This window comes from Lolium rigidum, chromosome 5 (genome assembly GCF_022539505.1).
Source record: "Lolium rigidum isolate FL_2022 chromosome 5, APGP_CSIRO_Lrig_0.1, whole genome shotgun sequence".
In the NCBI taxonomy this organism is placed as follows: domain Eukaryota; kingdom Viridiplantae; phylum Streptophyta; class Magnoliopsida; order Poales; family Poaceae; genus Lolium; species Lolium rigidum.
In genome coordinates, this window is record NC_061512.1 from 29,109,186 (window position 1) to 29,130,847 (window position 21,662).

Genomic DNA, 21,662 nt, shown 5'->3' on the forward strand with positions numbered 1-21,662 from the left:
CAATCGCTAGGTGCTGCGGTGGGGGATACGTGGAGGCCAACTAGCTAGGGGGTAACTACCCCTGGGAGTAGTATGAATATGTCCTATATCTTAACTATTAAATTGGGATCCGTCGTCCGTGCGTGTACGTCGCATCGCACGTACAAATCAATCGCTAATCGCTAAGCCAGCATAACAGCCCATAACAGCCCGGTCGGCCAAATATATCCAACTAAACAAAATAGGCCCAGACGATGACCGGCCCAGACGATGACCGGCCCACAAAATATATCCAACTAAACAAAATAGCCCAGCCAAATAACAATCGGACCCATCCTTCCGACACAACACAACAGGTAAAACAGGAACCGATCCGGAACATAAAACGGGACTCATGGTTCCTACATGTAAATCAGGAACCGATCCGGAGCCACCCATGGGTAATAAAAGGACTCTGATGCCTTAAAGACAACATTGCCTCTCCCGCGTTGGAACATCGCCTCCCCCGCCTTGTGCTCACTTCGCCGCCGCTGATCCACAAAAGGTAAAGAACATTGCTTTACTTTGCTCTAATCTGCACATAAAACTTAGTTATTTCAAAGGCGATGTTTATATACTTGTAAAGACAAAAAAGTGTATTCAAAGGCGATGTTTATATACTTGTAAAGTCACTAATTTCCTCTTCAAAGCTGTATCATGTTTATACATGTAAAGTCACTAATTTCATGTCAAATTTGCTGTTCAGCTACGCTAATGACAGATCAAAGGCAGCCAATTGCAAACATGTCACAGCCAATTGCAAACATGTCGCAAGATAGAAATCAAACAAGACGTGAACGGGATAGAGCTCGACGAAAAAATCTGTCAACACAGGAAAAGGAGGAGATTAATGCACGAAGAAGAAGAAGTGGTGAAAATCAAACAAGACGTGAACGTGATAGAGCCCAACGAAATAGTTTGACAACCCAGCAAAAGGAGGAGATTAATACACGCAGAAGAGCCGAATATAGAGCTAAACAAAATAGTTTGACAGCGGAGCAAAAGAAGGAGATTACTGAGAGTAGAAGAGCAGCCCGACAACAACGCTCATCTACAAAAGGCAAAAGCGAAGAGCAGAGGGCAGCACTGCTAGCCAAGCGCAGGGCAAACGATGCAGCTAGGAGGAACACCCCGTGCGCTGAGTCCATCGCGATGCCGTGTCCAGATGCAATAACTTTACCAACAATAAAACTAGCATCAAACACACATGCATCACTTGCCAGAGAAGGAACTGCTTCACCTCTTGCATCACCTTCGATGAGCACGCCTGAGTATACAATCAGGACCAACGGTAACACACAATACTACCTTTATTCATTTAGTAATATCATGGCACATTAAAGCATTGTGCTTACCAGATTGAGAATGTTGTAGGCGACATGGAGGACTTCCTTAGTGGCATCATGGATGAGAATGCAATCCTCGAAGACCTAATGAACGAGGAGTGTTACATGTATGCCCGTGAAGGTACTATGCCAACCTTTCCATTGACTATATCTGTTACGAGTCAATATGAACATACTGATTTGACATCCAATCCATGTAGGATTCGACACTGATGACATAGACCTCGATACATCGGCAAGCTCATCCGGCGCGGATCCTATCGATCCTTTTGACTTTGTATACTCAAACCTCCCAAATAGCACACACATGTTGAAGCCGGAACCGAACTGCGAACACTGCCACGCCAAGAAGTTTGAGCGTGAGACGGATGGTTTCTGTTGTCGGAATGGAACTATCAAGCTAGCTGAATCGGAGCCTATCCCGGAGCTGATGAGACTATGGTCTAGCGCGGATGCGGACTCTCGACATTTTCGGGAAAGCATACGATTCTTCAACGGCCACTTCTCATTCACAACTCTTGGTGTCAGCCTAGACAACAACTGCACCAACATGAGGTCCGGAGTGTACACATTCCGGGCGCAAGGCAAATTATACCACAACATGCATTCGTTCGGGCCGAACTCTCGCCCGGAACATCTACAACTCTACTTCTACGACGATGATCCCAGCCTAATCCATCGCAAGGAAGCCACCAAAGACTTGGACCAAGAGGTTGTTCGGAAGGTTGTAGACATACTAAGAGGAAACCCCTACTCCGAGCAGTTTAGGAGTTTGGGCGCCTACAAGGACAACCTCGAGAACTACCGTATAGAACTCAACACCGACAAGAAGCTAGACCAACGGAGATATAATTTACCATTGTCATCCGAGGTGGCGGCGATCTGGGTTGAGGGGAGCGACCTGGCAAATAGATTCAAGCGCAGCATTATCCTCTACGGTGACAACAACGAGAGGCATAGTATACAGGCCACACAAGGATGCTATGACCCGCTCTCATACCCCCTCTTTTTCCCTAAGGGGGAGCTCGGCTGGCATCCAAATCTCCCTAAACGTGATACGCCTTGGCACGTTGCCCAAAAGTCAAGAGAGGACCGTGACGATGAAGGTTCGGCTGTTCAAGACACTTCTGCATTTTTGTCTATACTTTTCCTATTTTTCCTAACCTTGTTTTTATGTCTTTCACACAGATGGAGGTGGCCATATATGCGTCTCCGTTAGGGACTACTACTGTTACCGACTACAGACGCGTCCGGCTATATTCAACCCCATACTACATGGCGGGCGTCTGTTCCAACAGTTTGCAGTCGACATGTACATAAAGATTGAGGGATGCAGGCTGAGTTGGTTCAGGGAGCACCAGGCGGAGATACGTGCAGATCTATATAAAGGCATTGTGGATAGCATCACGGCCGGAGAGACTCGCGCAAGCGCTGTTGGCACAAGGATTGTTCTCCCATGGAAGTTCCGGGGGGCTTCCGAGACATGAAGCGTAGACATATGGACGCCATGGCGTTGGTGCAGACGTACGGCAAGCCTGACATCTTCTTGACGATGACCTGCAACCCTAACTGGCAGGAGATACAGGATGCACTACTTCCAGGACAAACCCCTCAGGATCGACCAGATATTGTGGTCCGAGTGTTTAGGGCCAAGCTGGAGATGATGAAAGAGATGCTGACCAAGAAGCATATTCTGGGCGTTGTGAAGGCCTACGTCTATGTGGTCGAGTTCCAGAAGAGGGGCCTCCCGCACGCCCATTTCCTATTGATCATGGACTCAAAATATAAGCTCATTGTGCCAGAGCAGTACGACCGAGTCATATCCGCCGAGCTCCCGGACAAGAATAAGTACCCGGAGCTATACGCCATAGTCGTAAAGCATATGATGCATGGCCCATGTGGTGTCCTCAAGCCAAACAACGTGTGCATGCAAGATGGGTCGTGCAAGTGTAGGTACCCGCGGGAATTCAATGAAACCACCGTACAAGGGAAGGACTCATACCCCATTTATCGGAGACGGAAGGACGGTCGTTGTGCGAAGGTTCGAGGCCAGATGCTAGACAACAGATGGGTTGTGCCTTACAACCCCTACCTCTTGCGGATGTTTGACTGCCACATCAACGTGGAGGTGTGCTCTAGCATAAAGGCCGTCAAGTACCTATATAAGTACGTATACAAGGGCCACGATCAGACTTCGTTCAATATTGAGAAGCCCGACGCCGATGGTAACATAGACGAGATCAAGAGATTCGTTGACGCAAGGTGGGTGACTCCACCGGAGGCCATGTGGAGGATATTCGGCTTCAAGCTATGCGAGAACCACCCGTCGGTCCTACCACTTCCGCTTCATCTCGAAAATATGCAAATGGTCACGTTCAAAGCAGGAGACAACCTGAAGGAAGTCGCCGCTCGAGAGACCCCATCCATGCTGACTGAGTATTTCGTGGCCAACCAGAAGCACGCATGGGCTCGGGATATTCTTTACAAAGATTTTCCAAGAAGCTTCACATGGCAAACAACAAAATACTGGAAGGAAAGGGACAAGGGTCAACAAGTAGGCCGGATCGTGTCAGCCCATCCTGCTGAGGGGGATCGATACTTTCTAAGGGTGCTGCTAAACCACGTACCAGGCTCAAGGTCCTTCGAAGATCTCAAAACAGTGGACGGTGTGCTATGTGATAACTTTCGTGAGGCCGCCGAGAGGAGGGGTCTCATCGAGGCCGACAACACGCTCGATGAGTGTCTTACCGAGTCAGAGCAGTTCGCCATGCCGACCTCACTTAGGAGGCTGTTCGCAACGATCTTAGTATTCTGCGAGCCCGGAGATGTGCGCGGTCTTTGGGATAGGCACCTTGAGGCGATGTCTGACGACTACCGGCACAAACACACATGCCCAAAAGTAGTGGAGCAGAAGGTGCTACTTGATATCAGGGGCATGCTGCAGTCGATGGGCAAAGACATAAAGTCGTTCCCTCTCCCAGACATCGACGAGACCTACGACAACACAGATGGAGAGGCCAGGGAGGTCATCGAGGAAACCAATATCCAGGTAGACAAGGAAGACGCTTCTCTAGCGACCTCACTAAACCACGACCAGAGGCTTGCCTACGATGAGATACTAGCGGCAGTTGATGGAGGAGATGGAGGCGTATTCTTCGTGGATGGCCCAGGAGGCACAGGGAAGACCTACCTTTATAGGGCACTGCTCGCTAGGGTTCGGAGTGAGAGAAAGATAGCGTTGGCTACAGCAACATCAGGAGTCGCCGCTTCGATCATGCCAGGAGGCAGGACAGCCCACTCGAGGTTCAAGATCCCACTAAACCTTGAAGAAGGAAAATCATGCAGCTTCACTAAGCAGAGTGGGACAGCCAAGCTCCTGAGGATGGCTTCACTCATACTATGGGACGAGGCAACCATGACAAAACGGCAGGCAATTGAGGCGTTGGACAGAAGTATGCGCGACATCATGGAATGCCCAAACCGACCTTTCGGGGGCAAGACTATCGTGTTCGGTGGGGACTTCAGGCAGGTGCTTCCTGTAGTGAGGAAAGGGTCACGGGGTCAGATAATCGACGCAAGTCTGCGGAGCTCAAACCTCTGGAAGGGCATGCGCCAGCTAAGGCTTGTCAAGAACATGAGGGCGCAGAGCGACGAGTGGTTCGCGGATTACCTTCTAAGGGTAGGTAATGGCACTGAGGAAACTGACGAGGACGGAAACATTCGGCTTCCGAAAGATATATGCATCTCGTCTACAGGCGACAACGCGGCTGATATAAAGAAGCTGATCGACCATGTGTTCCCTGCCCTAGATCACAACATGGACAATCCTAATTACATGACTTCTCGAGCTATCCTCTCCACAAGGAATGACAACGTCGATGGAATAAACATGCACATGATCGAGCGTTTCCAGGGCGAGGAGAGGATCTACTATAGCTTCGATAGTGCGGAGGACGATCCGCACGGATACTATCCTCAGGAGTTCCTGAATGACCTAACTCCTAATGGGCTTCCCCCGCACGAGCTTAAACTGAAGATAAATTGCCCCGTTATACTATTGAGGAACCTTGACCCGGCTAACGGGCTATGTAATGGCACGAGGCTTGTGGTCCGTGGGTTCCAGAGTAACGCCATCGACGCAGAGATCGTCGTGGGGCAGCACGCAGGAGAGAGGGTGTTTCTTCCTCGGATACCTTTATGCCCATCGGACAATGACATGTTTCCGTTCAGATTCAAGAGGAAGCAGTTCCCCATCAGGCTCAGCTTTGCCATGACAATCAACAAGGCACAAGGGCAGACCATCCCAACTGTAGGCGTGTACCTACCGGAGCCAGTGTTCTCTCATGGCCAGCTCTACGTCGCCTTGTCCAGAGCCACCGCGAAAAGTAACATCAAGATCCTCGCCATCAAGGACGACGGGAAGGACAAAACCAAGAATTCAAAGAAACGAAAAAGAACAGAGGCCTTAGTAACGAGCACGTTGAACATAGTCTACAAGGATGTCCTTAACACTTGAATTCGATGGACCAGATTTCAGCAGATTCCTTCATGGTTATTATATCTTCTAAATGTAATGGGTGCTAACATATTTGAATTTTTTTATTAAATGAATATTTATGTGCACTTTATGTTTTACACCTGAGATATTTGTGATGTCAGAAAAAAAGTTAAAGGGTAGACCATTTAACTAACATGTAGCATTTTAGAATCACAGCCTGTTATTTTCTTCTTGATGGCAGGTAATGACAACAAGAACAGGAATATCAATATAAACTGTAGACCTTCCATGTAATTCAATACAAGAAAATGGGCAGAAAATATGCTAACACAGATCACCATATTTTTTATGCTACAGCTATGATGCGTACCTTGAGTCAAAAATCAGCATTGCAGTTCCATCATCACATGCATAACAACAGACTGTTCACAGGATACTCAACAGATGCACCATGCAGTCGATACAGGTCAATAAAGACACCACTTGACCTGGAGAGGAAGTGTAAAGAGCTTAGCCTGTCTGAATTGCATATTGCATTCACCTATTTCATGCTCAGCAACAAAGGGTAACAATTTAGCAAATATGTGTTGAGAGACAGCCTTCATCATTCAGGATAAAAACTAATAAAAATCAAGGAGTATCAGTCGAAAATTCGATGATTAAATAATCAAATACTGGATCTCTCAGCATAAAACAGGCATATAAGCTTCTTATTCGAACTCAACAGGGGATATTTTTAGATCAGAAGAAATCTAGCAGACAAAACAATACATTTTTTGTGGCAGAGTTCAATCAACCTCAACAGCCAACACCTATTGTTTTAGTCTTCTTCACGAATGTGGTCACAAAGAAGAGAAGTAACTGATGATTATATTTACTAATCTGAAGAATTTAATCAATAAACAGTGAACATCCTAGAGATGCAAAAACAAAACAGAGAAATGATCGTTTGATTTGAGGTCATGTTGTCAGAATCTTGCATTTGTACTTTCACAATTTCCAGGCCACCTGAGTTATCTATCTTAGTATCACTGTGTACACCACAATCTGTAGAAATTGACATTGTTGAAGATCTGCTCTTTGATACAGTGAAGTAGTCTGAAGCATCAAAAACGTAGACTCTTCTTCACAAGTAAAGTCACCACCATCTTGCTTCTCAAATTCATCAGATTCTGTTGTGCTATATTCTGGCCAAGAAAAAGACCATTGTAACATTAAAAAAGCTTGGATCTCTTAGCATAAAACAGGTATATAAGCTCCTTATTACAAAAAAAAATCTTCAAATCCCCACATAGCTGATGCCGGACATGTAAAAAACCATGATGATGCTTAGAGATGACTAGCAATAGGTTCAGGCCCCAATAATAATTGTATCATATGCATCTGGCAAACAAGCCTTTCTTCATCAAGGTGAACTTTACTGGAACAATCCAATTCGCATCGAGGTGAACTCTACTGGTGATATTTTAACTACAACAGCATCATGCAATTCATGCTTAACAATAGAAAAGTTCACAGATCAAGCTATTCTCGACTAACACTGCTAGAATTCAAGGAGCAAAATGCTTACTCAACAATATACCGAGAAGGGGCAGAAGAACGGAGAGCACGCACAGAGGCCAGCGGTATAGCAGAGTAGGGCGCGGAGGATGGCGTTGTCGTGGGGGGCGAAGTCTATGCCGTCGATGCTGCACGCATGGATCGGCTGGTCCTTGTCCGCCTCTTCAGCAGCAGTCAGGGGCGACGTGTGCTGCAGGCCCGGCGCTTGTGGTTGGAGCCGGAACGGGCGCGCAGCTCCTCTGCCGCCTTGCCATGGCAGCAGGATAGAGCAGAAACGGTCGGGTTGGAGCTTGCCGGAGGCGGCCGTCGGAGCGCACAGCAGGGAGGCGTCGAGGTCGGCCGTGCCTTGTCAGAGGATGCGCCGGAGTGGTCGGCAGCGGAGGCTATGGGGGGAGGAGCGGGGGCATGGAAGAGAACCAAACGAACCTTGAGCTGCGAGCACCGGAGCGGGAGCGGGGGCCGGCATCAACCGCCGCGGTGAGATCTTGAGGAGAAAAATGAGGATTTGGGAAAGAGAGGGGGGTGGTGTTTGGTTTACGCCCACACTTCGCCCACGATTGGCAAAATTTACACTGTGAGTCTGTGACACATGGGCGTGCCAATTTTTTGGGAGCCAACCAAACGCCAGCCAGATAGTCAGATACCACGCGTGCACCAATTTTTCGGTAAGGCCGGCGTCGGCTTAGAACCAAACGCGCCCTTGACGGGAAGACAGGAAAATTCCTCGGCTACGCTTTTCTTTTTTCTCTTTCAAGCGGGGCGATGCATTTCGGGTCGCGTCCGTTTGCGTTGACTGAAATGATCGAAATCGACCGCGCCCGTTTGCACACGACGCATACTTTTTTTCTTCATTAATAAAAATCATAATTTACATTAATAAAAAGACATAAAAAGATTTTAAAATGCCATAAAAGCTTGCTAAAACCTAGCTAATGGCTACTGCTCGTCATCGGTGACAAGATCGATGAACTTCGGCGTCGGCCATGAAAGTTGGTACGCCGGCAGTGGAGGAGGAAGGGCTGGCTGTGGAAACTGCGGCCAGGCCGTAGCCAGCGCAGGCTGTGGTGAAGATGGCCACGAATCCCAGGGCCGGAGTAGCAGTCGGCGCACGGTCATTGGAACGCGTCGGCATGGCCGGAGGAGGACCGGGCGGACGACCGCTGCGTCCTGCCACTGCGACATCGCCTAGCAGCGCACACTTGCGGAAGCCGAGGCGCGCCATTATATACAAACAATTTTTACATTGTTTCACTACATTAATTATGTTTAGATCAAATAAAAAATTATAATATTATTTTATTATTATTATGGTTCCGTAGCGAAGCACGGGCATTCAACTAGTGTATATATATATATATATATATATATATATATATATATATATATATATATATATATATATATATATATATCAAATCACAATCAAACAATTATGACTGAAACTCAGCAGAACTTATGGTAACAAAATAAATTTGTGAATATTGTTTTCGTACCTCTCTATTTCTTTGATTATTCGTTCTCTCGCTGACATTCTTGTGGATGTACTCGCAAACATAGTATCCACATAGATTAGTTCCCTCTGGTTGTTTCGCGCATTTCTGTACAAGAATATAATTCAATCAAAAAATAATCAAGTATGATAAAGGTGTGTGGACCTAGGTAGTACTACTTACTTTGTTCGCACGCCATATCAGCTTCAGTTTCCATTCAACGGTCGAATCTTCCTGGATGAACGTTTGCCATACGCTGCCCGACAAAAGAAAATGCATAAAAGAGTTATCAATTTGTTGATATCAGGAAATTAACGAAAAAACCGATAAGAATTAAACTTACTTTTTGAGCATATCAAAAGCCGTCTTGTATAGTATAGGCTCTTTGGTTAGTGAGTCAAAGACTTCAACTTCTCCATCGTACATTTTAATGGCGATAAGAATAAAGTGAAACCTGCGCACGTTTAAATATGCAGTGTCATAGATATAAGTCATCAGTTAAAATTTTAACATCTCGTGAGCAAAATAGAATGTGTTATAAGACAGTAACACTCACTTGAAGTTGTAAGGCCAAAGTATTATCTTTTTGTCACGTTGTTGCTTCAAAAACCTTAGCAAAGTTTCCGGTGTATCCTTGTTATAGATGGGATCTTCTATGGTTCTTTCATGCATTGTATCCGGGTCAATAAACCCAATGTCCGTGATTTCATCCATTTTGCATTTGAGCTTCTTCGATCTGCATAATATAGCGCACAAAAGATTAAATTGAGGATAATTTGCAGACAATGAACGAGCTGAGCTAAAGACTTCTCAAATTACATTAATAAATCACTTACAGACAATAGCAACTGACGATAGATTTGTCGAGGGCCTGGAGATTGTACAACTGAAAAAGTTCGCAGAAGTCAATGCTCACAGAGTATTCTTGGAAGTAGTGCTCATCCTTAACTCGCACCATGATAGCCTCGAGCCCTCTCTTTGTGTCATTATTGTACCACAGATGCAAATTGCGCATACTTGTTGGTAGCGACCTGACATTCTCGACCAAATCTTTCCCTTGAACAAATTTATATGCTACTTCAACGATGGGGTAATCGGTTGTGTTTTGCGAGAACTTTCAATGGCCTTCTCGTCAAACACATTGAGAGGGGGGACCGATTGAACGGGTTGTTCTCCGAGCTGGTACACTTGTTTCCCTTTCTTCGCCGAGACCACCGATTGATCGAGTTTTTTTGCCTGCACCATATCGTCATACGACCTTTCAATAGAACGCCTATAGTCAGATGTCGGCGATGGTACAGGGTCATATAGATTCTCAACGGTACGCACAACTTTCACCGGATCTAGAGTCTTCTCAAAAGGTATCTCTGGCACTTTCTTAGCAAAATGGGCTTCCACCTGGGACTTAGAGACTTCGGTGCATTCCTCAATAGTTTTTTCCGAAGGTAACTTCTCAATAGACGGCAGTGATTTCTCCTTTCTAGGTCTCTTCCTAGGCGGCGAACCGTTCCGCTTAATGGGCGCTGTCTTACGCGGAGGATCTCGAGATGGTGGACTCGCGCTGGGGTCCCTCTCAGGTAGGTGTGGACTTTGCTGCTCGTGTGGACTGCTACCAGGAGGAGTCGATGGCCATTGCTGCTCATGTGAAATTTGCTGCTCATGTGGACTGCTACGAGGAGGAGTCTGTGGCCTTGGCAAAAGGACGATGTATTTCTTGGGCCATAGGGCGAAACCGCGCTTGACATCGGCCATTGTCTTCTCATCGTCACCTCCAGGAAAATCAAGCTCCAATGTTTCATAACCCGTCACAACGTCATCCACCCCGACACGAGCACATCCAGCTGGAATAGGCATATGATGGTGCGTTGCTCCATCTTCATTTGGGTAAACATAGCCGACCGCCACCTTAACGGACACGTTCCTCATTGACACATGTAGCTCGCAATCTGTCTTCTCCGTGACATAATCCATGGGGTAGCTTCCTCCACATCCTTCAAGATGCGAGGAACCCACACTGCTTCTTCGCTGAGATGGGGCGCCATCGGCTTGAGGATCTTGTAGAAACAGCGGCTAATCAGGTGCCCTCTGATTTTTCTCAAGCACCCCCACCCTATTTATCAATTCCGCTAACCTGTCTGACTCCTGTTTCTTCTTTCTCGAACAGCTTCTATAACTGTCAGCGCACTCCAGCCACGCTTCCTTCATGCTGACACCTGGACGGGCTCGTATTCGTCCAACGTGTTCAGGATTCCCCAGAGCGAGTGTCAGCTCGTCATTCTCTCTATCGGGAATGTACTCTCCCTTTCTAACTTTTTCAATTGCATCTATAAGCTTCGTCGTGACTTCTTCAATTTTTTTCCTTCCATTTTCCCTTTGCAACGATCAGCCCTGTCTTTGGGTCCAACCCTGCCTCATGCGCGAACAACCAGAACTTGGACCGGTCGGGCCAGTCCCATGTCTGTGGAGTGATTCCTGCAGCCATCAGTTTATCTTCAAATGCACTCCACTTCTGAATGGAAGTCTTGTAGCCACCTGACCCCAAATGATGGAAATGTTTCTTCTTTGAAGCATTTTCCGTATTTGTGACTGGTCAGGACACAACAGTAGACGATTTCTTATACCTCTTAAATGCGGGCCAGTGATCTTTTATCTTCACTAGACTTCCAGTGAATACTGGATCTTCATCTTCATGTCTGGCCCATAAATTTTTCTTCCAGGTCTGGAATTGTGTGGCCATCTTCTTAAGAGTCCATTCCTTGACTTTCTTCTTCTGGCCTTCCGTCATGTCTTCCGGTAGGCTGAAGTGTGTCAGTAGAGTGTCCCAAAGAAAAAGTTTTAGAGTATCGCTGACATAACTAGCTTCAGCCCCCGCGTTCTACGGCTTATGCCACTCTACAATGCTGATCGATACATGGTCCCTAACAAAAACAACAGCTTGATTTATAAATTTACGGCAGTGCTCTTTGGGATCCATCGGTTCACCACTATCCTTAAATGCGGTGAGGGCTAACCTACCCTCGCCCTTTAAACGTTGCGTCGGGCCTCGTTGATTTTTAACAGATTTGCTCGATGATCCAGAAGGCTAAAAGAAAAATGATTCATTAATAAGTGCAATACAAATAAATCAATACATCCAGTGAGGAACATAGCCTTGATATATAAATATACACCTCACCGGAGTTTGTTAAGGACACTTCGTCGTCTCTTCTTTCTTCAGGTTCAAGTCCCTCACCGACATCGTTTAGAAATTGTGAGCCGAAATCATCGTCATCTCCATTGGGTTCTCCATCGGGTTCTGGTCCACGGGCACTCTCATATATCAATTTCTGCACCATTTCTTCTTTCTCCTCATCTCGGATGAAGGGGCCGTCCTCCATAGCTCAATGTCACTACAAAATTAAGTGCAATTATTTGATTCATCATGTCATGATCATAACAGATTGCTAGATGGATAACAATTCAAGTGAAGAAAGCAATAGCCAAACACAAGACTCTCCACGACATCGTCGAGGTGCTGAGGGTGGCGCCCATCGACCCTCAGCAATCCCGGCTCCCTGGATCCTCCTACCGCGGACCGACCTCGCGATCTGCCCCACGACACACCCAACCACCTCTCTCTTCTCCTCTCCGGCGGTGATGCGCGCCCTGCTTCCGCGACCGCCTCCTCGTGCTCTCTCGCTGCCTTTTTTTTTCTTTCTTTCCAAACGCCACCACTCCTCCTCTCTCCGCTACCTCCCTCGTCTAGTCTCGCGCAAACACTCGGCGCTCCTCCTCGATGTCGCGGCGGCAGAGCCGCTTCCACCACGGCGGCACCGACAGCTCGCCGAGTAAAGCCCACTCCCGCTGTAGGGCACGTGTCCCACTCGCATCACATCTGTCCACTTCCTCACTCCCTATACATACCGCACTACCCAGGGGTCGCCGGCAACGACGCCACCTTCTACTTCCTCGTCTTCGCCATCCTAGCCGGCGTGGTGGGCGCCGCCTCCAAGCTCGCCGGCGTACCCCACGTGCGCGCCTGGCACGGGGGCAGCCTCGCCAACACCGCCGCGTCGGCGCTGGTGGCGTGGGCCATCATAGCGCTGGCCTTCGGGCTGGCGTGCAATGAGCACATCGGCGGGTACCGCAGGTTGCGGCTGCGCGTGTGCGGAGGCTGCGGCTCGAGCGAGGCGGCATGGGCGTCTGCGGCGCGAGCGAGGCGGCGTGGGCGTCTGCGGCATTGCGTCGAACACCCTAAGGGCGGTGTCGACAAAGCCGCGGAGCGCGGCTTGGCGTCGCCGGCATGGGCGTCTGCGTCGTCGGCGAGGGCGTCTGCGGCATCGGCGAGGCGGCGTGGCGAGGCCGTGTAGCCGGCGTCGACGGCGTCGGTGCCGGACACTGCCGGTGCGCGCGCGAGCAGGGGAGGGAAAGACAGGGAGGAGCAGACTAACCTGCGCCGGGGAGCGGACGGCGGCGGACGGCGTGGCTGCGGATGGCGGCACGGCGTGGCTGCGTCGTCGCGGGCGTGGCTGCGGAGGCGCGGGCGAAAAACTTAGCAGTTTTGCCGCGCGGTAGGGATGAAATCCGTCGCCTTTGGTACCGGTTGGTGGGTGGAACCGGTACCAAAGGTCAATTTTCTTTCTTTTTCTTTTCTTTTACTTTTTCTTTTCTGTTTCTTTTTCTTTTTTGTTTCTTTTTTTTTTCTTTTTTTTCTGTTTCTTTTTCTTTTTTTCTTTTTTCTATTTCTTTTTCTTTTCTATTTATTTTCTGTTTTTTTTGTTTTTTGTTTTTTTCTGTTTCTTTTTCTTTCCTATTTCTTTTTCTTTTCTATTTCTTTTCTTTTCTTTGTCTGTTTCTTTTTCTTTTCTATTTCTTTTCTTCTCTTTTTTGTTTTTTTTTCTATTTCTATTTCTTTTTCTTTTCTATTTCTATTTTTTTCTATTTCTTTTTTATTTCTTTTTTATTTCTTTTCTTTACTCCCGCCACGACGTCGTCCGCGCGGGAGGAAAAGGGCGGGGAATAATGGGCAGGAATAAAAATTTATTACGATTGAACTGGAATTAAAGTACAGAGCTCAACTGAAAATTAAGATACATGGCCAGATTCGAATGTTAGAGTCATTCAGTCATACTCGTGCCTAGCCCTATAAACGTCGCCACTGTAGTCATCGTAGTCGCCGACGTCGTCGTCGCTGGCATCGGGGTCGCGGTAGTCGAACCTCGGCGGGTGAGCACGCGTGGGCTGGGACTGAGGGTGGCGCAGGCTGGGGCCACGGTAGGCCATGACGCTCTGGAGAGTCCGGCCGCGCCACCATAGCCGACGGCCGGCCTCGTTGAAGTTCGAACGAGGCGGGCCGTCCTCCTCGTGCCTGGCAAGCGCTTTCTCACGCCGATTGATCAAGAAGCAATCCCAAGTCGGGTTGTAGTTGGGATGCCACTGGGGATTCCTCCGCTGCTCTGGCGTGAGCTCGAAGTAGTAGTGGTTCGTGATGGCCATCTGACGCGCCACACGTAGAGGGACAGGAGGGACCGGTACGCCTCCGACGCTCAGCAACCAGCCGGTCGGGACGCGGTAGCCTGGCGGACAGGGGTAGTTCGAGGCGCAAAGCACCTCCGCCTCCCGGGGGGTTAGAGATGCGATGGAAGCCATGGGAGAGAGTGATGAGGTTTGCAGATATGAGTCTAGATGTGATATGTAAATGGAGGCCAAGCCTACATATATATAGTAAAAAAATGGCGGGAAGACGGAGGCGGGAAGCGGTGGAAAGCGCGGGAAGAAAATAGGCGGGAACGCAGTGGCGCGGGAAACTTTCATCCCGGGTGGGGGCTCAAACCGGGACAAAAGATGTGGGGGCCTTATCTGGGGAGGGTTGTCTGGGAAGGCCTTATCTGGGGGGTGGCTGACGTGCGGGCAACCATTAGTCCCGGCTGGTAGGTACAACCGGGACTAAAGGTGGTTTTTGTGTCATCTAACAAAACTGTCGGTGGGATAAGGACGCGTGGGTAACCATTAGTACCGGCTGGTGGGTGCAACCGAGACTAAAGCTGTCGGCAGGATTAGGACGCGTGGGTGGACGCACTGCTCGATGAGATAAAACATGTAGCGCACGACGCCCTGTCGGAGGAACAATACAAAGTAGAAGCGGCGCCGTGCCTATAAAAGGAGCATCGATACGCCATGGCAAGCAGCTCAACAAGCCAACATAGGTAGGGAGAGTTTCAACCCCATGGATGGAGGAAAGGGTTGGGAAATCTCCCATGGCGGAACTTCTCGAAGATGTCGTTGGTGCACACGCCCTACGGCATCTTCGGAAGTTCCGCCTCGGAAATTTTTTCCTGCAAGCCCGTGAAATACTCCATCTCCTCTAACAGTGTTGGGGAAAGGGTTGGGAAATCTCCCGTGGCGGAGCTTCTCGAAGATGTCGTTGGTGCTCACGCCCTACGGCATCTTCGGAAGGTCCGCCTCGGAAAAATTTCCTTGTAAGCCCGTGAAAGACTCCATTTCCTCTAACAGTATTGGGGAAAGGGTTGGGAAATCTCCCGTGGCGGAGCTTCTCGAAGATGTCATTGGTGCTCACGCCCTACGGCATCTTCGGAAGCTCCACCTCGGAAATTTTTCCCTGCAAGCCCGTGAAAGCTACTTAACTAGTAAAACAAGCCAACCATCTCCATTGTTAATATCTTACATACAGTAACATCATTACACAAAAATAAATGGGAAAGTGATTTCCATATTGAGATACACAAGTTATGATCCATATCTAGTCTTCTTAGTTTTCTTCGTGTGTTTCCCTTTCTTCTGATTGCGACGCAACCATGGACAATCTTCATTATTTAACATGATGCTTGGGTCAGTTTTCACCTTGAAGGGTGAAATATCATCAAACTTATTATAATTTTCTGACATGTCTGTCTTGTCCTCTACTCCCACGATGTTTCTTTTTCCTGAAAGAACTATGTGGCGCTTTGGCTCATCGTATGATGTGTCCTCTTGCCTTTCTTTTCTTTTCTTCGGTTTGGTAGATATGTCCTTCACATAAAAAACCTGAGCCACTTCACTGGCTAGGACGAATGGTTCGGTGTCGTACCCTAGATTCTTGAGATCCACTGTAGTCATTCCGTACTGCGGGTCTACCTGTACCCCATCTTTCAGGTTGAACCATTTGCACCGGAACAAAGGGACCTTGAAATTAGGTCCATAGTCAAGTTCCCATATCTCCTCTGTGTACCCATAATATGTGACCTTCTTCCCATTGTCCTCTGCTGCATCAAAGCAGACACCACGGTTTTGGTTGGTGCTCTTTTTATCTTGGGCGAACGTGTAAAATGTATTCCCATTTATCTCGTACACTTGAAAAGTCGATATAGTCGAAGATGGTTGCTTGGCCAACAAGTATAGCTGTTCTTCATCAGTGACATTAATGAGATGTGTTTACAACCAACTGCCAAAAGTATTCATGTGTTCTCCATCAATCCAATCTTCACGTTGCTCCGGGTATTCAGAGCGTAAAATATTCTTGTGTTCCACTATGTACGGAGCCACCAAGCTGGAATTATGTAGAACTGTGTAGTGTGCTTGAGTGAAAGAATGTCCGTCCATACACATTGTTGCTTTCTTTCCTAGCATGCCTTTTCCACGCAGTCTCCCCTCATAGCGCGATTCAGGAACACCGATAGGCTTAAGGTCAGGAATAAAGTCAACACAAAACTCAATGACCTCCTCTGTTCCATAGCCCTTGGAGATGCTTCCTTCTGGCCTAGCATGGTTATGAACGTATTTCTTTAAGACTCCCATGAATCTCTCAAAGGGAAACATGTTGTGTAGAAATACAGGACCGAGAACGCCAATCTCTTCGACCAGGTGAACGAGGAGATGTGTCATAATATTGAAGAATGATGGTGGGAACACCAACTCGAAGCTAACTAGACATTGCACCACATCCTTCTGTAAATTTTGTAGAGTTAGTGGATTGATCACCTTCTGAGAAATTGCATTGAGGAACGCACATAGCTTCACAATGGGTACTCGAACATTTTCCGGCAGAAGCCCCCTCAATGCAACCAGAAGTAATTGTGTCATAATCACGTGGCAGTCATGAGACTTTAGGTTTTGAAACTTTTTCTTTGACATGTTTATTATTCCGTTTATATTCGAAGAGAAGCCAGACGGGACCTTGATGCTACTCAGGACTTCAAAAAAGATCTCCTTCTCTTCTTTGGTAAGAGCGTAGCTGGCAGTACCTTGATACTTCTCTGGATTCAGGTTGTTTCCTTCGTGGATACATTGCTAGTCCTGCCGTGCATCCGGTGTATCTTTTGTCTTCTCATACACGCCCAAGAAGTTTAGCAGGTTCACGCAAAGATTTTTCGTCACGTGCATCACGTTGATTGCAGAGTGAACCTCTAGGATTTTCCAGTAGGGTAGCTCCCAAAATATAGACATCTTCTTCCACATGGGTACGTGTCCGTCAACATCATGCGGAACAGATTGTCCGCCAGGACCCTTTCCAAAGATCACTTTTAAATCCTTGATCATGTCATATATAACATCCACAGTAGGGCGGGTAGGCTTCGTTCGGTTATCTGCCTCACCTCTGAAATGCTTTCCTCTCTTTCTTACGTGATGTTGTTTTGGAAGAAATCGATGATGCCCCAGTTACACATTCTTGTTTCCCAAATATATACTGTCAGTCTCACCTAAACAGTGTGTGCATGCATTGTATCCCTTGTTTGACTGTCCTGAAATGTTACTAAGAGCAGACCAATCATTGATGGTTAAAACCAACAATGCTCGTAGGTTAAATTCCTTTTGTTTGTGCTCATCCCACACAGGTACACCTTCTTCACGCCACAACTGTAAAAGTTCTTCACCAATGGCCTCAGGTACACATCAATGTCGTTGCCGGGTTGCCTCGGGCCTTGGATAAGCACTAGCATCATAATGAACTTCCGCTTCATGCACAACCAAGGAGGAAGATTATAGATACATAAAGTCACTGGCCAGGTGCTATGACTGGAGCTCTGCTCCCCGAAAGGATTAAAGCCATCTGTACTTAGACCAAATCTTAAGTTCATTGCATCATCTGAAAATGACTTGAACTCTCTGTCGATTTTTCTCCACTGCGACCCGTCAGCGGGGTGTCTCAGCATCACATCTTTCTTAAGGTCCTCTTTGTGCCATCGCAACAACTTGGCATGCTCTTTGTTTTGGAACAAACGTTTCAACCGTGGTATTATAGGAGCATACCACATCACCTTCGCAGGAACCCTCTTCCTGGGGGTGGACTCGCCCTCAACATCGTCAGGGTCATCTCGTCTGATCTTATACCCCAATGCACCACATACCGGGCATGCATTCAAATTCTCGTACTCCTCGCGGTAGAGGATGCAGTCATTGATGCATGCATGTATCTTCTGCACCTCTAATCCTAGAGGGCAGACAACCTTCTTTGCTTCGTATGTACTAGAGGGCAATACGTTCTCCCCTGGAAGCATCTTCTTTATTATTTTCAGCAACTTTTCAAATCCCTTGTCAGAAGTACCATTCTTTGCCTTCCATTGCAGTAATTCCAGTGTGGTACCCAGTTTTTTCTAGCCATCTTCGCAATTTGGGTACAACAGTTTGTTGTGATCCTCTAACATTTTCTCCAACTTCAACCTCTCCTTTTCACTTCCGCGGTTTATCTTCGCATCAAGAATGGCCCGACCCAAATCGTCATCGGGGTCATCAAAAATGGGCTCATAAAAAATGGGTTCTTCTTCAACTTCGTCTTCCCCTATTCTACTATCACCGTCTTCAGTGAACATAAGATAGTTGTCACTATCCTCTTCTACTTCGTTGTCTTCCATTATAACCCCTCTTTCTCCGTGCTTGGTCCAACAATTATAGCCGGGCATGAAACCGTTCTCAAGCAGGTGGACGTGAAGGGTCTTTGAGGTAGAGTAATCCTTCGTATTCTTACAGGAACTACATGGACAATAAATAAAACCATTCGACCGCCTGTTTGCCTCAGCCACGTTGAGAAAATAATGCATGCCAGTAATGAAGTCGGGATGGCATCGGTCACCGTACATCCATTGTCGATTCATCTGCATTATATAAGGATATCAAAAATCATTAATTACACAACATCATGGATATTTGAGTGACCAACTTAATTAATATTCAAGTTCATCACATAAAACTAAGTTTTTTTATAAAAAAGAAGAGGCTCACCGAGGTGGTACGGTGCCGGCTAGGGGATGGCGCTCGCGATCGACGGCGGTGAGGACGGGAACGATACTAAAACCTACAAAGCATACTTTAATTTGAGCTCAGATTGCATATAAAAAGAATGAAATCTCTAACTTAGGCATTTTATCGAACACCTTGCTAGCACTAGAAAAATAATACGAGTTAAACTAGCAAAGAATTGAGCTAAATTATGAACGCCGGAAGAAAGGATGATATTGCTAACCCTTTGATAGATAGGTGCCGTCAATCTTGATAAAATGGTGGAGTAAAATAGAGATTTGTTGGAGTGTGAGAGGTGCAAAATATTTGAAAATGTGAGAGAGGAGAAGGAGAAGGGAAAATGAGAGATGCAGAGATCGGGCCCAAGAAATAGGGCAGGGACCCTTTAGTACCGGTTCTTCAGATGAACCGGTACTAAAGGTTCAGCTCTGGCCCCACCTCCGCCTCAAAGTAGGACGGAAATCCTTTCGTACCGATTCGTAACACGAACCGGTACAAAAGGCCCTCAACGAATCGGTATTGATGTTTCTCGGCCGCCTGGGCAAGGGAACCGGTACTAATGCACCCTTTAGTACCGGTTCGTACTTAGACGGATGCCCATTTTTCTATTAGTGGAGGCTGCTAAATCATCCAACTTTAATATACGTATCTATCTATCTATCAATGGGCGCATCAAAAAACACCCAAGCTCAACCTCTCACTAATGGGGTCATTCATGGATTTGCAATGTGGCCATGTATTTATGGATGAGATATGTTGCCATCTTTTTAGTCGGTCGGCCATTATTGTGAACCCCACGCTTTTTTTTGCGTGTTAAAATTTTGAGTATATATCCAATACTAATATGACAATTGTGATTAGTCAAAATATGCACAATGATTGGACCTAAATTTATGTTATTTCAGCATTTGACAAGTCAAGCCTAATGACGAAATCCTAAAACTGGTATTCTACAGAATATATATTGTTAATGCTGTGTTATTTATTTGTTAGGCAACCGGTCAGCATAAAAATTGATTGTGGAGGTATCATGCTGTAGAGACTTCATGAATATGCACAGCTAGGTTGAAAACGACCGTAGAAAAGTCCCACTTGCATTTGAACACCTAGAAAACCAACAACAGCATCAGGGCGGCTATAGAAACCTGCAAGCCACGGTAGCAAACTATCAACTCACCTAACCGCAGGACTTTGTCGTCTGCCATGGCGTCCTCCAGCGTCCTGGCCGTCGTCGTCCTCCTCGCCGTGAGCACGGCTACTGACGCCGCCACCATCACCGTCGTCAACAGATGCTCCTACACGATTTGGCCAGGCGCGCTCCCGGGCGGTGGCGTTCGCCTTGACCCAGGCCAGTCATGGTCGTTCACCATGCCGCCCGGCACCGCGGGGGCCAGGGTGTGGCCACGCACGGGGTGCACCTTCGACGGTAGCGGCCGCGGCCGTTGCATCACGGGCGACTGCGCCGGCGCGCTGGCCTGCCGCGTCTCCGGCGAGCAGCCCGCTACATTGGCCGAGTACACCCTGGGACAGGGAGGGGCCCGGGACTTCTTCGACATATCCGTCATTGACGGGTTCAACTCGCCAATAAGCTTCCAGGTAAGTTTCTGCCACTGCCCAAATTAGCTTTCCAGTTATTCAAAATTTCTAAAGATATTCTGAAATTTATTTGAATTCATGTTGTGCGGACGTGTCTAGCATGATTCGACTGGATGGAAAATATATCCATGTATACCAAAATTACTGAATTTCGATGAAATCTCACTGAAAGTGATTTTCATTCCAGCCCGTGGGCGGCGCGGCGTGCCGGGGCGCGAGCTGCCCCGTGGACATCACGAGAGAGTGCCTCCCAGAGCTGCAGGTGCCCGGAGGGTGCGCGAGCGCGTGCGGCAAGTTCGGCGGCGACACCTACTGCTGTAGGGGACAGTTCACGGACAACTGCCCGCCGACCTACTACTCGAAGTTCTTCAAGAACAAGTGCCCCGACGCTTACAGCTACGCCAAGGACGACCAGACCAGCACCTTCACCTGCCCCTCCGGAACCAACTACCAGATCGTGCTCTGCCCCTCCAATGCCCTTGTATCAGATGCATAATGCATTGGTGCACCATACGGCGAATAAGTTTGTGCTTGGATCAATAAGGAGTACCCTTTGTACTTGGATCAATAAGGGCTATCCGTTGTGCTTGGAAAAAAAGTTTGTATGTGCCATGCGTTGCATATGCATGCATAGCTAGTGCGTGCATGTCAATCGTCAGTAAATAAATATCGAATTTCTACCTGATAACGTATATGTTTTTATTGCCGTCAATCTTCATCTCTTGGACTAAGGGCATCTCCAACGGTGCGACACATTTCGGACGCCCAAATTGTCCGCGGACGTCCGTTTGCGTCGCCTGGCGGACGCCGAAATGACCGTGAGGCGCGAAATATCCGTTTGCGTCGGGGGCCACCCCCAGCGGTCCGACGCATTTTGGACATGCAACTGTTTTGTTTTCCTGCTCCTTCTTTTCATTTTTGTTGAAGGACTTCCCAATTTAT

General features: G+C 47.5%; 1 protein-coding gene and 1 long non-coding RNA gene across 4 annotated transcripts; one reads left to right on the top strand and one right to left on the bottom strand.

Annotated features, from left to right (window-relative positions):
• Positions 1-404: 404 nt before the first annotated feature.
• Positions 405-7,994, bottom strand: LOC124654432. Of its 3 annotated transcripts, none has more exons than XR_006988345.1 (3): positions 7,433-7,994; positions 6,233-7,049; positions 405-553 (listed from the first exon to the last, which is right to left on the bottom strand). It is a non-coding gene; the product is annotated as an uncharacterized LOC124654432 (long non-coding RNA). The 3 variants fall into 3 exon arrangements; XR_006988346.1 differs by adding an exon at positions 1,374-1,448 and having other exon boundaries at positions 6,233-7,994; XR_006988347.1 differs by lacking the exon at positions 405-553 and adding exons at positions 561-1,285; positions 1,374-1,448 and having other exon boundaries at positions 6,233-7,994.
• Positions 7,995-20,298: 12,304 nt separating this feature from the next.
• LOC124654433 (alpha-amylase/trypsin inhibitor-like) lies at positions 20,299-21,414 on the top strand. Its single transcript, XM_047193433.1, has 2 exons — positions 20,299-20,720; positions 20,908-21,414. The coding sequence occupies exons 1-2, from the start codon at positions 20,328-20,330 to the stop codon at positions 21,214-21,216; spliced, it is 702 nt and encodes a 233-aa protein (XP_047049389.1). The 5' UTR covers positions 20,299-20,327; the 3' UTR covers positions 21,217-21,414.
• Positions 21,415-21,662: the final 248 nt, after the last annotated feature.